The sequence below is a fragment of the Protomyctophum parallelum genome (genome assembly GCF_964188405.1).
Source record: "Protomyctophum parallelum genome assembly, chromosome: 22".
NCBI classification, from domain to species: domain Eukaryota; kingdom Metazoa; phylum Chordata; class Actinopteri; order Myctophiformes; family Myctophidae; genus Protomyctophum; species Protomyctophum parallelum.
The window spans coordinates 27,325,547-27,343,938 of NC_139714.1; the positions used below are offsets into that span (position 1 = coordinate 27,325,547).

The 18,392-nt window shown below is 47.1% G+C and overlaps 1 protein-coding gene across 3 annotated transcripts in view; it reads left to right on the forward strand.

Moving 5' to 3' along the window:
- sbf1 (SET binding factor 1) overlaps positions 1–18,392 on the forward strand; it is an 88,067-nt gene that overhangs the window by 20,222 nt on the left and 49,453 nt on the right. For all 3 annotated transcript variants that reach the window (XM_083757546.1, XM_083757547.1, XM_083757548.1), the window contains exons 2-5: positions 14,005–14,090; positions 15,890–16,027; positions 16,654–16,779; positions 17,138–17,248. In XM_083757546.1, the coding sequence (XP_083613672.1) occupies positions 14,005–14,090; positions 15,890–16,027; positions 16,654–16,779; positions 17,138–17,248 (461 nt within the window). The remainder of the gene's footprint in view (positions 1–14,004; positions 14,091–15,889; positions 16,028–16,653; positions 16,780–17,137; positions 17,249–18,392) is intronic.

An 18,392-nucleotide genomic window follows, 5' to 3' on the forward strand; every position in this document is an offset into this window, starting at 1 on the left:
CAGCTCCGGTCGCTGTTGAGAGCTTGTAGATCCGTCTGTTTGCTGCGCAGCCAGGGAAAAAATAAGAAATAAGTTACGGGAGGCATCCTATCATCCGACGGAGCAATGCTCCGAGGTGCGCTGCGGGTCGGGAGAGGGTTGCGGTTAGGTTTAGGTGTCTGCCCCGGGGGAGGTTAGGGTTAGGGTGAGGGAGGAGGTAGGTTGTCGTTCGGACCAATGCTCCGTCGGATGAAAGTACTGCACTCATAAGTTACAGGTGGAGATGAAGTGAAGTTGGAACGGACAAGCGGATGCAAGCCAAGCTATTAGCTTGGCTTATTAGCTTGAAGCTAACATCACAACCACTGGCTGGTGACAGTGTTTTAGCCACAGCAACATGTAGCCTGCCCCCCAAGTCTCCTCCTCCCGGGAGAAGTCTTGCCTCCCCGCGCCGTTGGAGGCTGGGAGTGCCGCCTCCATGCTGCTGCTGATCCACACAGGCAGCGCAGTTCGCTACGCGTTGAGAGCTTGTAGATCTGTCTATTTTTGCAGCGCTGGTGTCGGGGTTCGTTCACGTTGTCAATAAAAAAATGAATTAGATTAAAGGCGAAGATGAAGTTCAGTGGGTTGAATCAGTAGCTACACGCTAATCTAAGCACTAAGCTAACGATCAGCAAGCCTATACAGTATACAAGTGCTAACACTAGCAGCCTGCTTTTTATTTTAGTCTGTACAGTGAAATGTTCAGTTGTCTGTGTCCGTGCACTGAACATGTACGGTATGTTATTATTATTATATTTTTGTATTTGATGAAAGAAGAAAGCTACAGTTTACTCCAAGTTGTCTCTGTAAGACAGTGGTTCCAAAACCTTTTCACCCCCCAAATTGACACTGATCAGCCCACGGACCCCCATTTGAAAAGATATGCCAGGGACCCCCATAAGAAGATTGTAGCAGTGATTCTCAAATTTCTCCACCAGTTTAATTTCAAGGACCCCCAGTTTGACTACGAACCCCCATTTAATGCCACTTCTATCTCTGAGACCCCAATTTATATTGTAAAATCAATGTTAAGTGTTAACCCAAATGGGTCCATTTGGTTCCAAACTATCCTTTTAGCTGGGGACCCCCTGGAACTCCCTCAAGGACCCCTGGGGGTCCACGGACCCCACTTTGGGAACCACTGCATTTTGAGTCTCTACAGTTTACTCTGTAACCTCCAAGTTGTCTCTAAGAGAGTCTAGAGTGAAATATTGCACGTTGCCTCAGCTTGCAAAAAAACTTTCTCATCTCCAAATTTTTATACTTACAATGTCAATGATGTGTAAGAAAAAAAGCGATGGCGAAAAAAGCGATGGCGAAAAAAGCGATGGCGAAAAAAAGCGATGGCGAAAAAAGCGATGGCGAAAAAAGCGATGGCGAAAAAAGCGATGGCGGAAAAAAGCGATGGCAAAAAAAGCGATGGCGAAAAAAAAGCGATGGCGAAAAAAGCGATGGCGAAAAAAGCGATGGCGAAAAAAGCGATGGCGAAAAAAGCGATGGCGAAAAAAGCGATGGCGAAAAAAAGCGATGGCGAAAAAGCGATGGCCAAAAAAGCGATGGCCAAAAAAGCGATGGCCAAAAAAGCGATGGCGAAAAAAGCGATGGCGAAAAAAAGCGATGGCGAAAAAAGCGATGGCGAAAAAAGCGATGGCGAAAAAGCGATGCGAAAAAAAGCGATGGCGAAAAAAAGCGATGGCGAAAAAAGCGATGGCCAAAAAAGCGATGGCCAAAAAAGCGATGGCGAAAAGAAGCGATGGCGAAAAGAAGCGATGGCGAAAAAAGCGATGGCAAAAAAAAGCGATGGCCAAAAAAGCGATGGCCAAAAAAGCGATGGCCAAAAAAAGCGATGGCGAAAAAAGCGATGGCGAAAAAAGCGATGGCGAAAAAAGCGATGGCGAAAAAAGCGATGGCGAAAAAAGCGATGGCGAAAAGCGATGGCGAAAAAAGCGATGGCGAAAAGCGATGGCGAAAAGCGATGCGAAAAAAGCGATGGCCAAAAAAGCGATGGCGAAAAAAGCGATGGCGAAAAAAGCGATGGCGAAAAAAGCGATGGCGAAAAAAGCGATGGCGAAAAGCGATGCCAAAAAAGCGATGGCGAAAAAAGCGATGGCGAAAAAAAGCGATGGCGAAAAAAGCGATGGCGAAAAAAGCGATGCGAAAAAAAGCGATGGCGAAAAAAAGCGATGGCGAAAAAAGCGATGGCCAAAAAAGCGATGGCCAAAAAAGCGATGGCGAAAAAAGCGATGGCGAAAAGAAGCGATGGCGAAAAGAAGCGATGGCGAAAAAAGCGATGGCAAAAAAAAGCGATGGCGAAAAAAGCGATGGCGAAAAAAGCGATGGCAAAAAAAAGCGATGGCGAAAAAAGCGATGGCGAAAAAAGCGATGGCGAAAAAAGCGATGGCGAAAAAAGCGATGGCGAAAAGCGATGCGAAAAAAGCGATGGCGAAAAGCGATGGCGAAAAGCGATGCGAAAAAAGCGATGGCCAAAAAAGCGATGGCGAAAAGCGATGGCGAAAAAAGCGATGGCGGAAAAAAAGCGATGGCGAAAAAGCGATGCGAAAAAAAGCGATGGCGAAAAAAGTGATGGCCAAAAAAGCGATGGCAAAAAAAGCGATGGCCAAAAAGCGATGGCAAAAAAAAGCGATGGCGAAAAAAGCGATGGCAAAAAAAAGCGATGGCGAAAAAAAGCGATGGCGAAAAAAGCGATGGCAAAAAAAAGCGATGGCGAAAAAAAGCGATGGCGAAAAAAGCGATGGCCAAAAAAGCGATGGCCAAAAAAGCGATGGCGAAAAAAGCGATGGCGAAAAAAAGCGATGGCGAATAAAGTGATGGCCAAAAAAGCGATGGCCAAAAAAGCGATGGCCAAAAAAGCGATGGCCAAAAAAAGCGATGGCCAAAAAAGCGATGGCGAATAAAGCGATGGCCAAAAAAGCGATGGCCAAAAAAGCGATGGCCAAAAAAGCGATGGCCAAAAAAAGCGATGGCCAAAAAAGCGATGGCCAAAAAAGCGATGGCCAAAAAAGCGATGGCCAAAAAAGCGATGGCGAAAAAAGCGATGGCCAAAAAAGCGATGGCGAATAAAGCGATGGCCAAAAAAGCGATGGCCAAAAAAGCGATGGCCAAAAAAGCGATGGCCAAAAAAAGCGATGGCCAAAAAAGCGATGGCGAAAAAAAGCGATGGCCAAAAAAGCGATGGCCAAAAAAGCGATGGCCAAAAAAGCGATGGCCAAAAAAGCGATGGCGAAAAAAAGCGATGGCGAAAAAAGCGATGGCGAAAAAGTGATGGCCAAAAAAGCGATGGCGAAAAAAAGCGATGGCGAATAAAGCGATGGCCAAAAAAGCGATGGCCAAAAAAGCGATGGCCAAAAAAGCGATGGCCAAAAAAGCGATGGCCAAAAAAGCGATGGCGAAAAAAAGCGATGGCGAAAAAGCGATGGCAAAAAAAAGCGATGGCCCAAAAAGCGCTCTCTCTGTCTCTGTCTCTCTCTGTCTCTCTCTCTCTGTCTCTTTCTCTCTCTCTCTGTCTCTGTCTCTCTCTGTCTCCCTCTCTGTCTCTGTCTCTCTGTCTCTCTCTCAGAGCAGGAAGGATGTGGAGTTTTGCTGAAGAGCTTTTGTGTTTTGTCCCGCGACACACGATCACCACGGCGACCGCGGGTTGCCAGACGGAGCCTCTGTTCACCCTCTATTCCAGTCCCCATTAGGGCGACCGCGGGTTGCCAGACGGAGCCTCTGTTCACCCTCTATTCCAGTCCCCAGTAGGGTTATTTTCCCAACTATTCAGCCAAGTTAACCCATTTTGCGCGGGAACCCCTTTTGGTGTTAGCTATTTTAGAAAAATCGAAGAACGGCTGACATTGAAACATAGCTTTTTCAGAAAACTGTCAGGATGTAGAAGACATTTTTTTAATCTGATCTCATGTCAAAATGGGTTAATAAAAGTTGACAACGATAAAACACACCATAATTTTTGGGGTCCTTGACATGAAATATTGAGCACCACTGATATAGAAACATGAGGTATTTCAGAAAACTGTCATGATCTAGACATTTTTTTTTATTTCGCTGTCGGGCCTAAATGGGATAATAAACCCATGACATACATATTCATAATATAGACTAGAGATGCGCCGATCGATCGGCCACCGATCATGATCGGCCGATCATGCCTGTATCGGATCGGATCGGATTCTCAAAATAAATCAAAATTGCCGATCAAAATGCCCGATCAAAACAGACAGTGGGACAGTGGCAAGTCTCCTTTAAGGGGGCGCCTGTTTTTGCAGCTCCGGTCGCTGTTGAGAGCTTGTAGATCCGTCTGTTTGCTGCGCAGCCAGGGAAAAAATAAGAAATAAGTTACGGGAGGCATCCTATCATCCGACGGAGCAATGCTCCGAGGTGCGCTGCGGGTCGGGAGAGGGTTGCGGTTAGGTTTAGGTGTCTGCCCCGGGGGAGGTTAGGGTTAGGGTGAGGGAGGAGGTAGGTTGTCGTTCGGACCAATGCTCCGTCGGATGAAAGTACTGCACTCATAAGTTACAGGTGGAGATGAAGTGAAGTTGGAACGGACAAGCGGATGCAAGCCAAGCTATTAGCTTGGCTTATTAGCTTGAAGCTAACATCACAACCACTGGCTGGTGACAGTGTTTTAGCCACAGCAACATGTAGCCTGCCCCCCAAGTCTCCTCCTCCCGGGAGAAGTCTTGCCTCCCCGCGCCGTTGGAGGCTGGGAGTGCCGCCTCCATGCTGCTGCTGATCCACACAGGCAGCGCAGTTCGCTACGCGTTGAGAGCTTGTAGATCTGTCTATTTTTGCAGCGCTGGTGTCGGGGTTCGTTCACGTTGTCAATAAAAAAATGAATTAGATTAAAGGCGAAGATGAAGTTCAGTGGGTTGAATCAGTAGCTACACGCTAATCTAAGCACTAAGCTAACGATCAGCAAGCCTATACAGTATACAAGTGCTAACACTAGCAGCCTGCTTTTTATTTTAGTCTGTACAGTGAAATGTTCAGTTGTCTGTGTCCGTGCACTGAACATGTACGGTATGTTATTATTATTATATTTTTGTATTTGATGAAAGAAGAAAGCTACAGTTTACTCCAAGTTGTCTCTGTAAGACAGTGGTTCCAAAACCTTTTCACCCCCCAAATTGACACTGATCAGCCCACGGACCCCCATTTGAAAAGATATGCCAGGGACCCCCATAAGAAGATTGTAGCAGTGATTCTCAAATTTCTCCACCAGTTTAATTTCAAGGACCCCCAGTTTGACTACGAACCCCCATTTAATGCCACTTCTATCTCTGAGACCCCAATTTATATTGTAAAATCAATGTTAAGTGTTAACCCAAATGGGTCCATTTGGTTCCAAACTATCCTTTTAGCTGGGGACCCCCTGGAACACCCTCAAGGACCCCTGGGGGTCCACGGACCCCACTTTGGGAACCACTGCATTTTGAGTCTCTACAGTTTACTCTGTAACCTCCAAGTTGTCTCTAAGAGAGTCTAGAGTGAAATATTGCACGTTGCCTCAGCTTGCAAAAAAACTTTCTCATCTCCAAATTTTTATACTTACAATGTCAATGATGTGTAAGAAAAAAAGCGATGGCGAAAAAAGCGATGGCGAAAAAAGCGATGGCGAAAAAAGCGATGGCGAAAAAAGCGATGGCGAAAAAAGCGATGGCGAAAAAAGCGATGGCGAAAAAAGCGATGGCGAAAAAAAAGCGATGGCGAAAAAAGCGATGGCGAAAAAAGCGATGGCGAAAAAAAGCGATGGCGAAAAAGCGATGGCCAAAAAAGCGATGGCCAAAAAAGCGATGGCCAAAAAAGCGATGGCGAAAAAAGCGATGGCGAAAAAAAGCGATGGCGAAAAAAGCGATGGCGAAAAAAGCGATGGCGAAAAAGCGATGCGAAAAAAAGCGATGGCGAAAAAAGCGATGGCCAAAAAAGCGATGGCCAAAAAAGCGATGGCGAAAGAAGCGATGGCGAAAAAAGCGATGGCGAAAAAAGCGATGGCGAAAAAAGCGATGGCAAAAAAAAGCGATGGCCAAAAAAGCGATGGCCAAAAAAGCGATGGCAAAAAAAAGCGATGGCGAAAAAAGCGATGGCGAAAAAAGCGATGGCGAAAAAAGCGATGGCGAAAAAAGCGATGGCGAAAAAAGCGATGGCGAAAAGCGATGCCAAAAAAGCGATGGCCAAAAAAGCGATGGCCAAAAAAGCGATGGCGAAAAAAGCGATGGCGAAAAAAAGCGATGGCGAAAAAAGCGATGGCGAAAAAAGCGATGGCGAAAAAGCGATGCGAAAAAAAGCGATGGCGAAAAAAGCGATGGCCAAAAAAGCGATGGCCAAAAAAGCGATGGCGAAAAAAGCGATGGCGAAAAGAAGCGATGGCGAAAAGAAGCGATGGCGAAAAAAGCGATGGCAAAAAAAAGCGATGGCCAAAAAAGCGATGGCAAAAAAAAGCGATGGCGAAAAAAGCGATGGCGAAAAAAGCGATGGCGAAAAAAGCGATGGCGAAAAAAGCGATGGCGAAAAGCGATGCGAAAAAAGCGATGGCGAAAAGCGATGGCGAAAAGCGATGCGAAAAAAGCGATGGCGAAAAAAGCGATGGCGAAAAAAGCGATGGCGAAAAAAGCGATGGCGAAAAAAAGCGATGGCGAAAAAAAGCGATGGCGAAAAAAGCGATGGCGAAAAAAGCGATGGCCAAAAAAGCGATGGCGAAAAAAGCGATGGCGAAAAAAAGCGATGGCGAATAAAGCGATGGCCAAAAAAGCGATGGCCAAAAAAGCGATGGCCAAAAAAGCGATGGCCAAAAAAAGCGATGGCCAAAAAAGCGATGGCGAATAAAGCGATGGCCAAAAAAGCGATGGCCAAAAAAGCGATGGCCAAAAAAGCGATGGCCAAAAAAGCGATGGCCAAAAAAAGCGATGGCCAAAAAAGCGATGGCCAAAAAAGCGATGGCCAAAAAAGCGATGGCGAAAAAAAGCGATGGCGAAAAAAGCGATGGCGAAAAAGTGATGGCCAAAAAAGCGATGGCGAAAAAAAGCGATGGCGAATAAAGCGATGGCCAAAAAAGCGATGGCCAAAAAAGCGATGGCAAAAAAAAGCGATGGCGAAAAAAAGCGATGGCGAAAAAAAGCGATGGCGAAAAAAGCGATGGCGAAAAAAGCGATGGCGAAAAAAAGCGATGGCCAAAAAAGCGATGGCGAAAAAAGCGATGGCGAAAAAAGCGATGGCGAAAAAAGCGATGGCCAAAAAAGCGATGGCCAAAAAAGCGATGGCGAAAAAAAGCGATGGCGAAAAAAGCGATGGCGAAAAAGTGATGGCCAAAAAAGCGATGGCCAAAAAAGCGATGGCCAAAAAAGCGATGGCCAAAAAAGCGATGGCGAAAAAAAAGCGATGGCGAAAAAAGCGATGGCGAAAAAGCGATGCGAAAAAAAGCGATGGCGAAAAAAGCGATGGCCAAAAAAAACAATGGCGAAAAAAGCGATGGCGAAAAAAGCGATGGCGAAAAAAGCGATGGCGAAAAAAAGCGATGGCGAAAAAAGCGATGCGAAAAAAAGCGATGGCGAAAAAAGCGATGGTGAAAAAAAAGCGATGGCGAAAAAAAAGCGATGGCGAAAAAGCGATGCGAAAAAAATAGAGCTGGGACTCGATTAAAAAAATTAATCTAATTAATCAGAGGCTTTGCGATTAATTAATCTAGATTAATCGCATTTTAATCGCATATCATTATTTGACCCGAGAACAGTGAGAAAGCAATTTTTTCAAATGGATTTTGGTATACTAGTGAATCAATGAATAGTGAATACATAAGTTTAAGCAATAAAACATTGTTTTTGTAGTAATAGGGGTAATAATTCTTTATTGAATAATTGCACACAACTGTGCTGTAATCCACGCTACCATCAGATAGCCTTTTAAATCCTATTTCCAATCCACGGGGACAAGCAAAGTGATCTCAGCGGCTTCCCCCAGTCTGGTGAACCGTCTGCGGTTTCTGGTGGTGTTATTGTCTGAAGAGGACACGGACACTTGGTGCGCAGGTCCGTCTGAAAACTGTCCAGTGACAACGTTCCGCGGTGAAAAAAATAGTGCGATTAAAATGCGTTAATTTTTTTAATGCATTAATTTTTCTGTAGTTAATTAATCGCAATTAGTCCCGGCCCTAGTAAGAAGAGTACAGTAGAAAATACAGTAAGTATATATGCTACACAATGGAAAAAAATATGGATTTCACGACGCTGTGATCGGTATCGGTAATATCGGTATCGGCCTATACTGTTTCCAGTGATCGGTGATCGGTGATCGGCCCCAAAAAACCTGATCGGAGCATCTCTAATATAGACATAATGAACAAAGTCAGTCGGGATCGGCATTCCGTCAGTGAACAACACTGTCTGCTATTGGTGCATTCAGCGGTCTGTCTGAGGGTGATGCGCTGCTATTGGTGCATTCAGCGGTCATGTCTGAGGGTGATGCGCTGCTATTGGTGCATTCAGCGTTCTGTCTGAGGGTGATGCGCTGCTATTGGTGCATTCAGCGGTCATGTCTGAGGGTGATGCGCTGCTATTGGTGCATTCAGCGTTCTGTCTGAGGGTGATGCGCTGCTATTGGTGCATTCAGCTGTCTGTCTGAGGGTGATTGGCTGGGTCAGATCTGACCTCTGACCACAGGATTGATCTGACCTGAGGCTGGTTTTAATCACAGACGATGACTCACCCTCATCCATATCGCAATGCAACCCCTCCCTGTGTGTGCGTGCGTGCGTGCGTGCGTGCGTGCGTGCGTGCGTGCGTGCGTGCGTGCGTGCGTGCGTTCTGTAAAGAAAACGAGCTGTGTGCCTGAGCGTGCAACGGTCACTCCACTGTTTGTCAGTGGGTGTGGTGTTCATGCTGAATATGATATCATTGTGTGTGTGTGTGTGTGCACTGATCATAGCCTGACTTGATATGTTGTCAATTACTTCCATGAGAGGGGGAGAGGTTTTGCTTTAGCAGACAGTTTGAGAGGGGGAGAGGTGGTGGAGTTAGCTGCTGTATAGCAGACAGTTTGAGAGGGGGAGAGGTGGTGGAGTTAGCTGCTTTATAGCAGACAGTTTGAGAGGGGGAGAGGTGGTGGAGTTAGCTGCTATAGCAGACAGTTTGAGAGGGGGAGAGGTGGTGGAGTTAGCTGCTTTAGCAGACAGTTTGAGAGGGGGAGAGGTGGTGGAGTTAGCTGCTTTAGCAGACAGTTTGAGAGGTGGTGGAGTTAGCTGCTTTAGCAGACAGTTTGAGAGAGGGAGAGGTGGTGCAGTTAGCTGCTTTAGCAGACAGTTTGAGAGGGGTGGTGGAGTTAGCTGCTTTATAGCAGACAGTTTGAGAGGGGGAGAGGTGGTGGAGTTAGCTGCTTTATAGCAGACAGTTTGAGAGGGGGAGAGGTGGTGGAGTTAGCTGCTTTAGCAGACAGTTTGAGAGGGGGAGAGGTGGTGGAGTTAGCTGCTTTAGCAGACAGTTTGAGAGAGGGAGAGGTGGTGGAGTTAGCTGCTTTAGCAGACAGTTTGAGAGGTGGTGGAGTTAGCTGCTTTAGCAGACAGTTTGAGAGAGGGAGAGGTGGTGCAGTTGGCTGCTTTAGGAGAGAGAGAGAGAGAGAGAGAGAGAGAGAGAGAGAGAGAGAGAGAGAGAGAGAGAGAGAGAGAGAGAGAGAGAGAGAGAGAGAGAGAGAGAGAGAGAGAGAGAGAGAGAGAGAGAGAGAGAGAGAGAGAGAGAGAGAGAGAGAGAGAGAGAGAGAGAGAGAGAGAGAGAGAGAGAGAGAGAGAGAGAGAGAGAGAGAGAGAGAGAGAGACAGAGAGACAGAGAGACAGACAGAGAGACAGAGAGACAGAGAGACAGAGAGACAGAGAGACAGAGAGACAGAGAGACAGAGAGACAGAGAGACAGAGAGACAGAGAGACAGAGAGACAGAGAGACAGAGAGAGAGAGAAGGTCAAATATGCAGGATGTTTCATGGAGACGTACTGATGCAACTCTTTGCACAAAGGCTTTGCGTCTCCATTGAGTCTGTGTGATATTGGGATGAGTGGTTGCTTTGCGTCTCCATTGAGTCTGTGTGAATAACACACTCAACCTGCTGTCTGTGTGGAAACATCGCACTCTGTGCTGTGGAGAATCAGCATGAACTCACAGAACATTGTAGTACATGTGTACGGAATTGCAATCCCGTACGTATAGGCTATTCCAGGGGTTGACACTGAGGTCTCAGAGTCTGTACGACTGTCCATATCCTATGGACAGTATGTGTGAGCACCTGCACGACTGTGAACTGTCCATATTTTTTGTCGCATGGCAGGCAGCTAAAGACGACAGTGTCGTTTGCTCGTTCGCTGTCACTCGTTAATTCGTTCCACCTGTGTACTCTCAGAAGTGCATTGAAGTGGGCAAAAGCAGAAGCTTTGTGACCGTTTTGCTTAACAATGATCAGAGTTCAGCTGTTTGGCAACATGTGATGCTAGAGAGCATGGCTGCTAAGAACGGTTCCCCCTATCGGCTATCATGCTGTGGTAATTGTGTGCATACTGTCCTACACACTATGTGTGTGTGTGTGTGTGTGTGTGGTCATTCCTTCATTGTCTATATGGGGAGGATTTCAGTGTCTCATGTACGGACTTTGGGGGTTTTCTAGTCGTGTATCTACGGATTATGGAATTGCAACAATTCCGTAATCCGTACATATCTTTCTATTTCTTTGCGATCGGGTTGGTCAATAAATGATGCCAGAGTTAACCGTCTTCCTGCCATTGCCGAAGCCCTTCGGCAATTGAAGCATTAATTTGATATTAACGCTTGCTGCCATTGCCGAAGCCCTTCGGCAATTGCCCTTTATTAGTGCATATGATTGATCAAGCCATAATGCTACTCACGTTAGCCGGTTAGCTAGCACTGTTGTTAGCACTGCACTGGATCGTTCATATTAATTCACCGTCGCCATAAGAATCCATTCTATCCGTTTCTTTCAATCGCCTGTATCTCCTATTCCTTGTCCCAGATGGCATTTTTGGTCAAAACAGCGTTTCTTTGACGGCACGAGCCGACGTTGTGGAGTGCAAAAATGTACCGGCATTTTTCGATCATGTAAACAAAGGTTGTCTTGGCAACGTAAAGCTGGCAGGGATAAGCTCACTTCCGGTTGAGGCAAAATGTGGCTTTTCAAAATAAGAGCTCAAATTAAAAAAATGCTGGCATGAATTAGGTCCTAATTTCTCAATAAATGGCAGCAGTAAAAGGGTTAAAAGGCTCTTTCTGAACTGTGGACGGGGAGGTCTGATCACTTCAAATGCATATCTTCACACGATGAATGTCTTTAACCCATTCTGGGCGGGAACCCCTTTTGGTGTTTTAAGGATTATGTCAATACTTTAGTTTAGCTATTGAAAAAATAGCACATAGCTACAAGCTCGTAGCGCGGCACTCGGTGCTTGTAGATCTGCTATTTTTGAAAAATCATGAAAATGTGGTGCAGTCTTTGAATATATGTTTTTTCACTCAAATCTTTGCTTCTGGAACAAAATATTTTCAGATTGGGGTCGTCGGACACATACATATATATTTGGGGGGGGGGGGAAGCACCAGTCTTGTGCCAGGAGGAGCCGAATGTAAATAAAAGCCTGGGTACCGAGGCTGGGACTGATGTGGCATACAGTTGTCATGAGTTGTTCTAATTCATTCATTTTACAAATGGTGTTTGTACTCCGTATAAGGATGATGTCCAACAGGGCTGGGCAACTTCGACGATGGAGAAGGCCACTATAGTTCCACACTCACCCCAGAGGGCCACTATAGGTCCACACTCACTCCAGAGGGCCACTATAGTTCCACACTCACTCCAGAGGGCCACTATAGTTCCACACTCACTCCAGAGGGCCACTATAGTTCCACACTCACTCCAGAGGGCCACTATAGTTCCACACTCACTCACATACTTGTGAGATATGGGGGAGCCATGCCTTTGGTTGCTTTGAATGCCAGCATCAGAGTTTTGTATTCTGTGCGGGCAGCGAGCGACCGGCAGCCAATGGAGGGAGCGGAGAAGGGGGGAGACGTGTGAGAATTTTGGCTGGTTGAAGACCAAGCGAGCTGCGGCATTTTGGATCAGTTGGAGGGGCTTAAGTGCACATGCCGGTAGGCCAGTAAGGAGGGAGTTACAATAGTCAAGTTTTGATAAGGCTGTTGTCTGGATTAGGAGCTGGGATGACTCCTGGGTGAGGAACAGTCTAATTCGTCGTATGTTACTACCCTTTTTCCCCTGACGAAAACAAAATAGAAACTAAGCTATAGATGATGACTAAAACTGAGACTAAATATAATGACAATATAAAATTAGACCAGGGCTGGGCAACCCTAGGGCCTAGGTGCCAACATTGGCACAGGGGAGAGAAGAGTCGTCACTGGCACACACGAGAGAGGTTTTCTCTGTACGAGTTAGTTAAATATGTATTAATCCATTCAGGACGGGGAACCCCTTTTGGTGTTTTAAGCAATACTAGACCTGTACGCGTTGTCAACCATGTCATAGCACCCGTTTTAACTGTCCCACATGGAGATCTCTGTATCTGTCTGTGTCCCACATGGAGATCTCTGTCTGTCTGTCTGTGTCCCACATGGAGATCTCTGTATCTGTCTGTGTCCCACATGGAGATCTCTGTATCTGTCCGCGTCCCACATGGAGATCTCTGTATCTGTCTGTGTCCCACATGGAGATCTCTGTCTGTCTGTGTCCCACATGGAGATCTCTGTGTCCCACATGGAGATCTCTGTATCTGTCTGTGTCCCACATGGAGATCTCTGTATCTGTCTGTGTCCCACATGGAGAGATCTGTATCTGTTTGTGTCCCACATGGAGATCTCTGTATCTGTCTGTGTCCCACATGGAGATCTCTGTATCTGTCTGTGTCCCACATGGAGATCTCTGTATCTGTCTGTCTGTCTGTGTCCCACATGGAGATCTCTGTGTCTGTCTGTCTGTCTGTGTCCCACATGGAGATCTCTGTGTCTGTCTGCCTGTCTGTGTCCCACATGGAGATCTCTGTATCTGTCTGTGTCCCACATGGAGATCTCTGTATCTGCCTGTCTGTCTGTGTCCCACATGGAGATCTCTGTATCTGTCTGTCTGTGTCCCACATGGAGATCTCTGTATCTGTCTGTCTGTGTCCCACATGGAGATCTCTGTATCTGTCTGTCTGTCTGTGTCCCACATGGAGATCTCTGTATCTGTCTGTCTGTCTGTCTGTCTGTCTGTCTGTCTGTCTGTCTGTCTGTCTCCATCCGTCCGTCCGTCCGTCCGTCCGTCCCACATGGAGATCTCTGTATCTGTCTGTGTCTGAAGAGGGCAAACTGACTGTCTGTGAAAAGTGGACTGGTTAAGTAATCACTTGTCAGGTGTGGGGTTGCCATGGCAATCAATTGGCTGAGGCAGAGGGGCTGGACATTGCACAGGTGAGGGGATTTAGGCTGATTAGGCCCACTGGCAGGTGTGGAACGCGTGTGTCGAATTTGAAGTCGATGGGGCAAACGGTTCTCGAGATACGTGCATTACACACACATGCACGCACGCACACATGCAGACAGAGATGTGGCACATTTATAGTAGGATGTTATACTTTAGCCATTGAAAAATAGCAGATCTACAAGCTCATAGCTTGTAGATACTAGATACTGTAGATATTTTTGAAAAATCGTGAAAATGTGGTGCAAATCTATTAATATATCCGTGTGCGTGTGTGTGTGCGCACAGTCGACTAATCGCGGGAAATATCATGTTTATTTTCATCCAATGAAAACGAGCATTATACCAATTCATCCACCATAATTCTTCTGACTGCCTTAGCTATCTGCTGTATCCATGACAACCATCTAAACAATCTCTCTGTCTGTCTCTCTCTCTCTCTCTCTCTCTCTCTGTCTCTGTCTCTGTCTCTGTCTCTGTCTCTCTCTCTCTCTCTCTCTCTCTCTGCAGGGGGAGGCGAGGGTCAAGGTCGTATTCTCCAGAGGTTTCCAGAGAAGGACTGGGAGGACAACCCTTTCCCTCAAGGCATAGAGCTAGTGAGTATTATTGTCTCCACCAGGAGGCGCTGAAGTCATGGGGAGAAAGTACGTTTAGTTGTCTCCACCAGGCCGAAGGCATGGGGAGAGAGTATGTTTAGTTGTCTCCACCAGGCCGAAGGCATGGGGAGAGAGTATGTTTAGTTGTCTCCACCAGGCCGAAGGCATGGGGAGAGAGTATGTTTAGTTGTCTCCACCATGAAGGCATGGGGAGAGAGTATGTTTAGTTGTCACCACCAGGCCGAAGGCATGGGGAGAGAGTATGTTTAGTTGTCTCCACCATGAAGGCATGGGGAGAGAGTATGTTTAGTTGTCTCCACCAGGCCGAAGGCATGGGGACAGAGTATGTTTAGTTGTCTCCACCAGGCCGAAGGCATGGGGAGAGAGTATGTTTAGTTGTCTCCACCAGGCCGAAGGCATGGGGACAGAGTATGTTTAGTTGTCTCCAACTTTCATGAAACCGGTTAATCGCTGATCCAGTATATATTAAGCCAGGATATCTGTTAAATCCCAGTTTAATCCCTAATCCAAGTTTGGTGAAACAGGCCTATAGTAATGATGATGTAGATGTAGTAACGGTCATCAACTCACTGTTCATATTTAATATTAACCCTAATCATAAATAATACAAATATTAACGTAATATTGACATTTGGTCACATTTTGTTCACTTTCAGTGAGTCAACAATATGCCAGCATTGATGGATATTTTTTGTGCGTGCGTGTGCATGTTTGTGTGTGTGTGTGCGCCTGTCTGTGTGTGCGTGCGTGCGTGTGTGCGTGCGCATGTGCCAAGAGTAAATATTTGAGGGTTAGGCCTACATTCTTCCTTTTATTTGTCCATTGAGACTAGGCCTATATACAGATGGATTTGTGTTATCTTTAAATAACTCATAAATGACACGGCTTGCTATTGTTCAGAATGTTTTACAAGTGCAACTATTTGGCAGTTACTGTACGTGTACGTACTGTAGTCTTGAATCATAGTTTCTATTGTAATATATACCACATGGACATGATGTATTTGTTGGCTTTGATCAGCTGCGGTTGATGTTAAACTGATGGAAAGTTTACAGTACAGTTTGTTACCGTAACACATTCTGGGCGAGAACCCTTGTTGGTGTTTTAAGCATTGTGTTATGCTGGCTTTTTAAAAATAGCAGATCTACAAGCTCATAGCCCGGCACCGAGTGCCGCTCTATGAGCTTGCAGGTCTGCTATTTTTGAAAAATCGTGAACATTTGTTGCAAATCATCTGGTCTCAGCTCTTACTACTTAACACTACCTCTCTCTCTCTCTCTCTCTCTCTCTCTCTCTCTCTCTCTCTCTCTCTCTCTCTCAGACCAGTCTAACCCTACCTCTCTCTCTCTCTCAGCCCAGTCTAAACCTACATATCTCTCCTCTCTCTCTCTCTCTCTCTCTCTCTCTCTCTCTCTCTCTCTCTCTATCTCAGCCCAGTCTAACCCTACCTTGCTCTCTCTCTCTCTCTCTCTCTCTCTCTCTCTCTCTCTCTCAGCCCAGTCTAACCCTACCCCTCTCTCTCTCTCTCTCTCTCTCTCTCTCTCTCTCTCTCTCTCTCTCTCTCTCAGCCCAGTCTAACCCTACCCCTCTCTCTCTCTCTCTCTCTCTCAGCCCAGTCTAACCCTACCCCTCTCTCTCTCTCTCTCTCTCTCTCTCTCTCTCAGCCCAGTCTAACCCTACCTCTCTCTCTCTCTCTCTCTCTCTCTCTCTCTCTCTCTCTCTCTCTCTCTCTCTCTCTCTCTCTCAGCCCAGTCTAACCCTACCTCTCTCTCCCACAGTTCTGTCAGCCCAGCGGGTGGCAGCTGGTCCCAGAGCGACTCCCTCCCTCGTTCTTCGTGTCCGTTCTGACCGACATCAACTCAGAGCGTCACTACTGTGCCTGTTTCACCTTCTGGGAGGGGCTGGACAACCCACAGGTAAAACTACACTACCCACAGTGCACTGCTGTGCCTGTTTCACCTTCTGGGAGGGGCTGGACAACCCACAGGTAAAACTACATTACCCACAGTGCACTACTTCTGCATGGTTATGCCTAACCAGGTTATGGCTGGACAACCCACAGGTAAAACTACACTACCCACAGTGCACTGCTGTGCCTGTTTCACCTTCTGGGAGGGGCTGGACAACCCACAGGTAAAACTACACTACCCACAGTGCACTGCTGTGCCTGTTTCACCTTCTGGGAGTGGCTGGACAACCCACAGGTAAAACTACATTACCCACAGTGCACTACTGTGCCTGTTTCCCCTTCTGGTAGGGGCTGGACAACCCACAGGTAAAACTACATTACCCACAGTGCACTACTGTGCCTGTTTCACCTTCTGGGAGGGGCTGGACAACCCACAGGTAAAACTACACTACCCACAGTGCACTGCTGTGCCTGTTTCACCTTCTGGGAGGGGCTGGACAACCCACAGGTAAAACTACACTACTATAAACTACTACTACTACTTTTCTCACCATGGACAGCACTTTGGTTTGGCCAATGTCGAGTGTTGTAAATGTTCTTTATGAATGAAGTTTGATGTGATGTGTTTTGCAGCTCCAGAAGGCGGAGAGCAGTGAGGCAGATGAAGATGAAGGACCAGCTCTGCTGCATCCGGCTCAGGTCTACGCCCCCAAGAGTCTGGTTCTGGTGTCACGTCTGGACCACACCGAGGTGTTCAGGGTAGGTAGACCACCCCATAGACCACACCAAGGTGTTCAGGGTACGTAGACCACCCCGAGGTGTTCAGGGTACGTAGACCACCCCGAGGTGTTCAGGGTAGTTAGACCACCCCGTAGACCACACCGAGGTGTTCAGCGTAGGTAGACCACCCCGTAGACCACACCGAGGTGTTCAGGGTAGGTTGACCACCCCCTGGACCACCCTGAGGTGTTCAGGGTAGATAGACCACCCCATAGACCACACCAAGGTCTTCAGGGTAGGACGCACGCACAAACAAACAAAACTCTCTTAAGTCTAATCCATTGCTCTGTGCTCTACAGAACTGTCTGGGTCTAATCCATTGCTCTGTGCTCTACAGAACTGTCTGGGTCTCATCTACACCGTCCATGTGGACAAGCTGTCTGTCCCTCTGGAGACTCTGATCGGAAACCTGCTCACCTGTGTCATCCCCATCGCAGGGGGCTCCCAGGTACACACGCACTCACTCACTCACTCACACACACACACACACACACACACACACACACACACACACACACACACACACACCTGTGTCATCCCCAGTTAAACTCTCTGTCTCTTAGACAGAAGGCGCAGTAATCCTGTTCTCTAAACTGCCTGATGGAGGGGAATGTGTTCCTTCCACGCGCTACATACATCCGACCGGGGACTGTGTGTGTGTCTGCGTGTGCGTGCGTGCGTGCGTGCGTGCGTGCGTGCGTGCGTGCGTGCGTGCGTGCGTGCGTGCGTGCGTGCGTGCGTGCGCTTGCACACATCTACACATCTCCTGTATGGATGTGTGCACTCAGAAAATGTGCCTTTTAAGTGAACGTTTATATGTTTGTGTGTTTATATGCGTGCGTGCACGTGCTTGCGTGCGCTGTTTGTTTTGTTCTGCGCATGCATTATTCAGGCTCTTCAGGCTCCAGTAATGTATTCGGTATTCTGTGTCTCCAGACTTCATAACCCGGAGTCTCCAATGTGGGGCAAGCTACTGACAACACTATACAATAAATATCTACTATACAACACTGTAGAATGAACATTTCAGGATAAACTGCCACCCCTTTTTGTGACCAGATCTTATTTTAATGATGTTTAGGACACAAGAAACACACATACCACACAATATGTAGTTTTTTATAATATTTTAGTCATGACACCATCATGTTCATGACCAAAAACCTGTCGTGAAAATGTGGTCTCACTTCCTTCCTGGACTACAAGTCACACCTCCACGCAGCTCCCCCCCCCCCCTTAGAGTATATATGAATAGAGATGGCACCCGAGTTCTCCTCCCATCCACTTGCATTAAGTTGCTCAAAAGCGCATGAGGCGATTTCACTCCTCCTTCCGGGTAGGAACAGAGTGCATTCTGGGATAGATTTGCCCCAAACACATGAACGCGCTGCCGTTGAACGTGCACGGACGCGCACGAGCGTGCTGCCGTCGTGAACGTGCACAATGATAGTCAACGGACCAGCGCGTTCATGTGTTTGGGTCCACGCTGCAATACCAAATCCGGCCACTATGTCCATTTCGCCTCAGGGTTTCCTCTGGGTGCCGTCTCTATTCATATATACTCTAAGCTCCCCCCCCTCCAGTGCACTGAA